Below are 9869 nucleotides of genomic sequence, written 5' to 3'. Positions count from 1 at the left end.
ACTTACAGAATGTCTCAAAGCACTTACATACAAGCTCCAGTTTGACTCTCTTTTGGAAATTAAGATGACAGAGTCAAATTTTTATAATATGATTTTTGTCTATTTTAAAAACTTACTGCAGGAAGGTAGCCTCCAGGTAGCAGCTAGCTGACTGCTATATCCTGATTATTTAATTATTGATACATCAAAATTATGAGTTTTGTTCTATACAAAACTATAACCTAGGATCCATCCCAAGAAGTGCCTTCTCTTGGGGCGCCTGGGTGGCTCAGTCGGTTAAGCCTCTGACTTCGGCTCAGGTCAGATCTCATGTTCGTGGGTTCGAGCCCCGCGTCAAGCTCTGTGCTGACGGCTAGCTCAGAGCCTGGAGCCTGCTTCCAGTTCTGTGTCTTCTTCTCTCTCTGACCCTTCCCCTCTCATGCTCTGTCTCTCCTGTATCAAAAATTAATAAAACATTTAAAAAATTAAAAAAAAAAGAAGTGCCTTCTCTTTATTTATGAAGAATGGCCTCCCAAACCTTCAGTAGGGTAGAAAAGACTTCAGTAGGAGTGAAAAAAGTATGCCTACTTCGGGAAGGTTTAATTGAAAATCATCCTTATACAACACATTTGTATATAGTCATGATGTTTATCTACTTACTACAATACTGAATATCAATCATTTTGTTAAATTTTAATTTCTCAAACTATTTTTATTTAGTGCTGTCTTACCATTCAAGATAGCCAATTTCTTCTTTAATTCTCATATAATTCTTTCTGATAGGAGGTTCAGTGAGATAAGTTACAGTAACCAATTTCACATGTAATAAATGGAAAGCCCCAAACCACATTCAGGTCTGTCGAATCTCAAAACATATACTTTTGGCATTGTGCCGTTGAGACTTTCTGAACTCTAGTTTTTCCACATATACTAACACTTCAGATTAATGTCTCAGTGGAGATCAAGCAAAAAAAGGGACCTAAAACAGCATGGATGTACTGGGAAATATACATTTTAAGTATTTGGAATATAGATGGGCATCAACTTTACTCACACAACTAGTGTGTGGGGGGTGGGGGGGGTTTACTTGTTTTATTTCTAAATCATCTGTCTTATTCATAAATATCTACCAACTAATTATCATGGGAAAATGCAATAACAATTTACAAAACCATACTGAAAATTTTAAAGCATTACTTTTTGCATCAGTTTGTCTAAGTCCAATCCAATAATGTTCTCTTCAGGTCTTTCAGTCTTTCAGCTGGTCTATCCTCAAGGCAGCATCTTTATGTACAAGGTATTCCCTTACATTCTGCTTCTACCTTGTTTCTTTTCCCTATTCTTTTCTGGGCCAAGAGCTTTTTTTTTTTTCTTTTTGTCTCTCCCCATATCATATCCTGTTTTTCCCTCACAGAGCTGAATAGTAAGATTTAAAACAGGTAGGATATCTTCCCAGTAATAAGCTGTTCAAAGATTAATTCAATATCTCTCTCTTTCCCTCCATCCCCATTTCTCTTTACAACATCTGAGATTCAAACCTATTTTCTTCCAAAACATCTAATATTACCTGTTTCTTCTCAGTGCTTGGATTCAGAGACTATAAATAAATATTGCCTGTATTTTTATGAGGAGTATGTGAGGAGTATTATTTCTGTTATAAGATATTTGTTAAGTATATGAAAAACGGGGCAGTAGCCTGCACGGATAAACAGATGTTAAGGGCTAAATTGTGCCTACTCCATTCATATATTGAAGTCCCAAACCCCCAGTGCCACAGAATGTAACTGTATTTGAAGTAAAGGCTTTTAGGAGATAGTGAAGTTAAAATGAAGCATTTAGGATTGGCTAACTTTATATGACTCATGTCCTTATAAGAAGACCAGGAGACATCAAGAATACTCATTCCTAGAGGAGAGGCCACATGAGGACATACAGAAGGTGGCCATGTGCAAGCCAAGGAGAGAGGCCTCGGAAGAAACCAAATTTTTCAACACCTTGATGTTGGGCTTTGCTGGCCTCCAGAACTGTGAGAAAATAAGTTTCTATTTTTAAAGTCATTCAGTCTATGGCGTTCTGTATTGGTGGCCCCAACAAACCAATATAAGAGGTAACTGTGTTTTGAAATGAATTCCAGGTTAAAAGTGATGCATTTTTAATTATAGAGGGAATTAAAAAAATTCTGTAATCAGAGTTGAAAACAAATCATAAAGCCAAGGATATATGAAAATTCTCAGACCTTGTGGTTGTGACTAACATCAGTTTCTGACTGCAGTAGAGGGATGAGGCCCAGAAATTCACATTTTAATAATCATTACAGGTGACTCTGATCCTGATTATCTGGGGACTCTGATTTGAGAAATATTGCTTAATAACACTCAGGTGTGTCTACAATGTGCTTGACCAAAAATTAATGGAATGAAGCCACAAGAGGAAGCCCAGCACATTCCAAGGGGGGCAATCAGGCCAATGAGTTGGAAGAACAACCTCTTATGGTTGGTGGGGGATCTGTGACATTCCTGAATATTTATACCTTTATATTCTCAAAATAGACTCAATAAGCTAGATGCCGATTAGGTAGGTAATGAAAACACTTAAATGGCCCTCCTTTCCTCTTTCTAAAATGTCTTGTCCATCAGCTTTCAAAGTCCAAAAATGGATAATTAATTCTTCATATTCTTGTATTGACATATGAAACTCCTCAGTTTAACTCTCCTTTTTAGGGGCTCATGTTGCCCAAAAGGGCACAAAAATGAATTAGTGTTTCTGGTTAGTGCCTTAATGTCTAGAAACAAAGGGCTGAGTTCTGTGTTTGTGTGGATCAAAGACAGGAGTCCCTGAGTCTAGGCAGAAGGCAGCAGCATATAGGGTTACTTGGGGTACAAAAATCAATGCTATCACAATATTTCAAGAAACAAGGTATGACTCCTTTCTTCCCCTTTAGTGATGGGAGAATAATTAAATTAAAAAGTCCCATTTAATGTTACATAAGGTTATATATACCCACAATACACACTGTCACTTTTGATATGCATAACTATATGTTTATGATATATCATATATAAAACATTGTCAACAACATCCACTCGAGTTTCCTGAAGTTGTGGAGCTGTTTAAAATTTCATGAGCTCTTCAAAAAGTAGCTACAGGGTATAACATCTTCTGGGCTTCCCATGTAGATATCTTACAAACTATTCTCGTCTGTTTCCCTTATCCCCAGAGTACGAGATACTGAAGTCCAGAGAACCAGTACTCATAGGGAATTGATGAGGGATTCTTGAAAGGGTCTCAGTGGGGACCTCGGGAAGTTTCATAAAAATCAAGGAATTCAACATCTACCCTTCAGTCTCGCCATACCCTCTAGAACCTCTGGTTTTAGCTTTCCTTTTCCCCTATTGCAAGAACTGGAGGCTCTGGACCTAGCCTTGACAGGTGAGTTAGGTGTCTGGTGCCGAATTGTGTAGTGAAGAAGAGGTCTAGAAGGCTCAGCCTGAGCTCTGGAGAGGGAGAGGAGAGAAGGGACTTTGAGGCACAAGAAAGGCTGTAGAGGATGCCTATAGAAGGTGGTGACTGTTGGAGTCAGAGTTCACTAACTTCATGGGATCCCAGGTCTGGTTTTAGCACCAGCTTAGGAGGGAGACAATAGCTTTCTCACACCCATTCATTTCATTGATTTCCGGCCCAGAGAGTTGCCTCATATGTGGCAACATAAGAGTATTACTGAGACCCAGGAAGAGAGACAAGTTAGGCAGGCAAAACTGAGATGTAAGAACAAGATGAGCTATAAGCTCAGTCTCTACTCCTTAGGCTCAGACACAAGTTAGGAGCATCAGGAGTTATTTCCAAGAAGCAGAGGCAGAGGCGTAGAAAGTCAAGTGATCCTCTGAAAGAAAAGCTTGTCTGTGACATGAAAGGACATTTTCCTGAGCAATCACAGAGTCTGAGCGATAGAATTAGAAGAGGCCATTGAACTTGCAAAAGTTCCTCCAAGAACAATTGTGAGCAGGCCATTTGTTAAATGTACCACTCCCCTCTACCCTAGACAGCTGCTTTTTGAACTGGTCAGGAACAATGAAATCCTCACCAAATCTGACACTGGATTCTCTGAAGACCTTTAAATAAGAACCCTTTAGAATAGTTACCTTACTAAGACCTCACTGACCAACAGGGTAAAGGTGGTCTTTCCCAGGCAGATATCTCTTAGCTTCACTATTCTGGATTTTCTTTTATATCCAGGTCCCTTCCTTCAACATATTCTCATAAATCAATCTCTCTCTCTCTCTCTCTCTCTCTCTCTCTCTCTCTCTCTCTCTGATTTTTATTCTGCCCTACTCCCTTTAAAATGTGAGGCACAAACTCTGAAGAGAGTCTGTCTTGAACTAAAATAAGGTGGAGAACAAAGACTTTTGATATTTCTCTCTACTGTTTGTCATTCAATCTTCACCCATTTCAGGCTGTCTCAACTAAAAAAAACTTAGATGTATTAAACGAAATGCTTCCAAACTTTCAAAAGGCTCCTTGGAGCTCCAGAGATTTAAGTTTGAATTCCAGCTGTCATTGATTGATGGTATGACTTTATGCACACATCAAATTCTATAAGCTTCTCTCCTTCCTTGCAAATCAAGGTAATAATATTAACTTGCAAGGTTTTTCTAAGCTCTAAATGCTATTTATTGTGCAATGTTCCTAGTACAGTGCCTGGAAAATAATAGATGTTTATCAAGTATTATAAATTAACATTTATATTATTAATTAATATATATTCTTTCTTCACTACCCTACTTCATTTTCATGTCAAGACATTGTCTGTCTTAAGTTTTATGCATTATATCTTTAACCCCCAGGTAATTTGCCTGTCCCCGATAGGTAAGTTTATCATAGCTCTTCTGAATTCATTTTGATGAATGATGTGGTGACCACTGATCATGGCTGAAGTAGAAGCTGAGGAAGAGCACACAAGAGCCAATCTGACCTGCAGGTGGGCAGTGAGTTAATGACACTGGCTATTAATTTCACTGGTATTTGGAGTGAGGGGGAAAGTATGCATATGTATACATATGTCTGTGTGTGTGTGGATGTGTGTGTGTATTTCTCCAGTCACTTTATTAATTTAGCTAAAGAATCAGTACTTTTTTGAAGGTCTTTTAGGCCCTTGATTTTATGCTAGCTCCTTCTAGTTGACAATGAATAGTCCTCTATGTGGGAAGAAAGTGTAATATTTGTTGAGAGCCTGAAATCTAGAGAATAATTGGACATTGGTTCAAATCCCATTTTGACCATTTACTGTATCTTTGAACTTAGAGATATTAATTTTCCCTAATCCTCTATTTCTTCATCTATAATGTGGTACTATTAATAGAACTTTTTTCACAAGAGTAAAAAAAAAATTAGTGCTTATTTTTGAGAGAGAGACAAAGCATGAGTGGGGGAGAAGCAGATGGCAAGGGAGACACAGAATCCAAAACAGGCTATTAGTACAGAGTCCAACAACGAGCTCAAACTCACAAACTATAAGATCATGACCTGAGCCAAAGTTGGACACTTAACTGACTGAGATACCCAGAAACCCCAATTCATAGGATTTTTTAAGTGATAAAATATGCACCAAGTTAGTAACAGCTATAAATTTAGCTCTTAACTATGCATATTCTAAGCACTGTCTTTACAGAACAAGTAAATCCAAGCCCCTGCCATTTTTGAGCTCCCATTCCAGTGGAATTATTAACTGAGAGTGGGCAGATTACTGCTCTGAAAGTCAGGAGGCTTAAATTGGCTTAAGACCTCTGTAGAGTGACTGTCCTCTCCTGAACCTTCAGTTTTTAATCTAGGGAAGAATAAGTCCTACTGGCATATTCCATCTATTTTGTGGACTCATAGACTCTTTCTTGCAATTGGGGATGTGACCATGGCTGATGGTGCTTCAGTATTTTTTCTTACCTAGGTTCATAGAAGTTAAACTCTAGATCTCCAGGGAATGCAGGTTGCTGACTCATAGGAGAATCAGAGCTTTGATATGTTACTTCAGCAATCAAAAATAACTTTACAAACAACCATTCATTCACTCTTCAGTCCTTACTGGAATTCTGTGTGCTGACTAGCACATATGAGCTATCTGGATCAAGCTAGGCTTCTATGACTGGAAGACCAGAGGAGAAGGTGAGTGAAGGATTCTTATGTGTCTAAGGTTATCAATTATATGCAGCTGATAAGGTTAAGCAAGAGCAGAGGAAGGAAAGAAGGAAGGAAGGAAGGAAGGAAGGAAGGAAGGAAGGAAGGAAGGAAGGAAGGAAGGAAAAGAAACGAAAAGAAAGAAAGGAGAAAGAAAGAAAAGAGAAGGTAGGAAAGAAGGAAGAAAGATTGAAAGAAAGGAAGAGAGAGAAGGAGGAGGGAAGGGAGTAGTGGGGAGGGAGGGAGAAAGGAAGGAAGAATGGACAATGACAAAGGAATAGCAAAGGAAGTAAGGTAGGAGAAAAGAAAGGAGGAGAAATTGAAAGTAAGGTTAGAACATTAGTGAGAGTTCTGGCAGGAAAGAGGCCGGTGAGGCGTGTTTAATTAAAGATCTCCTCAAAAGAGTTAGGCAAAGTTAGTAAAACCAACAGGAATTTTATAGATGCTCAGACATCTCAGCTTGAAGGAGAAAGGAGAAAAAAATTCAAAGGAAAACATTTTTCTAAAACAAAGTGAAGAGGGAACCAGGGACCAGAAGGAAGTGACCTCTGGAGTAGACTTAGAGTTCTAGGTCTACTTGATTCTCATGTTTGTTGTTGTTTTGGTTTCGTTTAGTTTCAATTTCTTTCCAGGTAAGATTTCTGGCTTTTTCTGAATTCATTTCAGGCATTTGGAAGGAATCAAATTTTCCTCTTCCCTCCACACATGATGTCTTTGGGACCCTTGGAAGATAGCAGCAACATTTCCTCCACCTTTCTACTGAGTGGCATTCCTGGGCTGGAGCACATGCACATCTGGATCTCCATCCCATTGTGCTTCATTTACCTGGTTTCCATCCTGGGTAACTGTACTATCCTTTTTATCATTAAAACTGAGCCCTCACTCCATGAGCCTATGTACCTCTTCCTATCCATGCTGGCTGTGACTGACCTGGGTCTGTCTCTTTGCACCCTCCCTACAGTGCTGGGCATCTTTTGGATTGGGGCACGAGATATTGGTCATGATGCCTGTTTTGCCCAGCTCTTTTTCATTCACTGTTTGTCCTTTCTGGAGTCTTCTGTGCTACTGTCTATGGCCTTTGACCGCTTTGTGGCCATTTGTCGCCCCTTGCACTATGCTTCCATTCTCACCAACACAGTCATTGGCAGGATTGGCCTGGTTTCCCTGGGTCGCAGTGTCGCACTCATTTTCCCATTGCCTTTTATGCTCAAAAGATTCCCCTATTGTGGCTCTGCAGTTCTCTCACATTCCTACTGTCTCCACCAAGGAGTGATGAAATTGGCCTGTGCAGACATCAAAGCCAACAGCATCTATGGCATGTTTGTCATTGTTTCAACAGTGGGTATAGACTCACTGCTCATTCTCTTCTCCTATGTCCTGATCCTGCGTAGTGTACTATCTATTGCATCCAGGACTGAGCGATTCAAAGCTCTCAACACTTGCGTTTCCCACATATGTGCTGTACTTCTCTTCTACACTCCCATGATTGGTTTGTCTGTCATCCACCGCTTTGGGAAGAAGGCACCTCATCTGGTTCAAGTGATCATGGGCTTTGTGTACCTTCTATTCCCTCCCCTGATGAATCCCATTGTCTATAGTGTGAAGACCAAACAAATCCGAGATCGTGTGACCCATGTCTTTTGTTGTTAGCTGGGTCTAAGCGGTACTATTTCCTTCAGTGTACACTTACTCTTCTATCCTTTATATATATCTAATGTGCATTATGTTGAAAATTTACTATTATTTATTTATACAAACAAATACAAATAGGAATGATCAAGAAGTCACAGCTCTTACAGAACTATAATTCTAGTGGGGAAAAAACACAATGCAGTATGACATGGCAGATTGTATTTTATAAACATGGCCAAAGAGGTATTTCTACATTCCTACATTCTCTTCCAGAAAATTATCACTCCCCCATCAAGAGAGAGAGTCTGTTTTTTCTCCCCTCAAAACTGGATAGAACTTTGAAACAAACTCAATGAACTGAATATTGTGGAAGTGACCTTGCAAGACTCTTGAGGCTGGGTCATAAAAGATAATATGTTTTCATTGGTATACACTTCCCCACCCTCATTCTTTCTCCCTCTTTTTTTTTATCTGTTTCTATCTCCACCTCTATCTCACTCAATGCCTGCTTTTTGAACACAGACACCATACTGAGAAGCTGAGACCACATGCAGAAGCCACATGTAGATGTCCCAGCCAATAGACCAAACTAAAGTCTCAGCCTTTGCTGGATCATTATTAACTACTAGTGAGTGAACAAATCTTCATATTATTCCAATCCCCACTTTTCCTGCATAATAATAATCAATCTTACTCAGAACCCAGCCCAAGTTGCAGATTTGCAAGCTAAATAAGTGTTTGTTTGTTTATTAAAACACTAAATTTTGGGATGGTTTATTATATAGCCATATGTTAACTGTGTTGCTCAAAGTAAAAGAAGAAATATCTTCTTGCAGGTGGGAGAACAGAGTGTCAAGAAATATTCCTTTGAGTTGACACAGTACCAGCCTTAAAGGACATTAGGCAGTCAAACGGAAAAATCATGGTCCAATCTGAAGGAATAGTATGTGCAAAGCTGAGGTGAGACAGAGAACAACACATTCAGAGAAATATCTGAAGTTGCTTTTGTTGTCATTGTCCCTAGCACGTCAGGGAAAGGTAAAGAAAATTGGGGTGGAGACAGGGGAGGTGGTAAGTAGAAAAAAATTGAGGGACAGACCATATTGTAAAGGTCATAAGCCAGTGAACCAAAAGAGATAATTCCTTATACCCTCTTATCTGTCCATTACAATTTTACCACCACATTGCCCTAGGGGAAAAAAAATTATCTTTCAAGACCTAAATGTGAGACCTAAAACCATAGAAATCCTAGAAGAGAGTATAGGCAGTAATTTCTCTGACATCAACCATAGCAACATTTTTCTAGATATGTCTCCTGAGGCAAAAGAAATAAAAACAAAAGTAAACTATTGGGACTACATCAAAATAAAAAGATTGTGCACAACAAAGGAAGCAATCAACAAACCAAAAGATACCTGTAAGAATGGAAGAAGATATTTGCAAATGACACCTCTGATAAAGGGTTAGTATCCAAAACATATAAAGAACTGATCCAAATCAACAGCCAAAACCCAAATAATCCAATTAAAAATGGGCAGAAGACATGAATAGACATTTCTACAAAGAAAACATACCAATGGCTGACAGATACATGGAAAATATGCTCAACAACACTCATCATCACAGAAATACAAATCAAAATTACAGGAAGATATCATCTCTGGCCTGTCGGAATAGTTAAGATAAAAAACACAATGTGGCTCCTGGGTGGCTTAGTCAGTTGGTCATCCAACTCTTGATTTTGGCCTAGGTCGTGATCCCAGGGTCACAGGATCAAGCTCCACATTGAGCTCCAAACTAAGCATGGAGCCTGCTTGGTATTCTCTCTCTCTCTTTCTCTTTCTCTTTCTCTACCCCTCTCCCTTGTTCATAATCTCTCTAAAATAAAAAAATAAATAAAATTTAAAAAACCCACAAGAAATAATACGTGTTGGCGAGGATGTGAAGAAATAAGAACCTTCTTGGTGGGAATTCAAACTGGTGCAGCCACTTTGGAAAACAGTATGGAGGTTCCTCAAAAAGTTAAAAGTAAACCACCCTATGATACAGTAATCACACTACTGGGTATTTCCCCCAAAAAATACAAAGGCACT

General features: G+C 39.0%; 1 protein-coding gene across 1 annotated transcript; it reads left to right on the top strand.

Moving 5' to 3' along the window:
* Window positions 1–6852: 6852 nt before the first annotated feature.
* LOC115272204 (olfactory receptor 51G2) lies at window positions 6853–7794 on the top strand. The gene has a single exon (XM_029915276.1). The coding sequence runs from the start codon at window positions 6853–6855 to the stop codon at window positions 7792–7794; it is 942 nt and encodes a 313-aa protein (XP_029771136.1).
* The last annotated feature ends 2075 nt before the right edge of the window (window positions 7795–9869 follow it).

The sequence above is a fragment of the Suricata suricatta genome, chromosome 11, assembly GCF_006229205.1.
Source record: "Suricata suricatta isolate VVHF042 chromosome 11, meerkat_22Aug2017_6uvM2_HiC, whole genome shotgun sequence".
Lineage (NCBI taxonomy): Eukaryota > Metazoa > Chordata > Mammalia > Carnivora > Herpestidae > Suricata > Suricata suricatta.
The sequence above is the reverse complement of the archived record's forward strand: the minus strand, read 5'-3'. Positions and strand labels throughout refer to the sequence as shown.

Excerpts from the sequence above, each read along its gene's own strand:
- LOC115272204 (XM_029915276.1), top strand. The coding sequence starts at position 6,853 with ATGTCTTTGGGACCCTTGGAAGATAGCAGCAACATTTCCTCCACCTTT.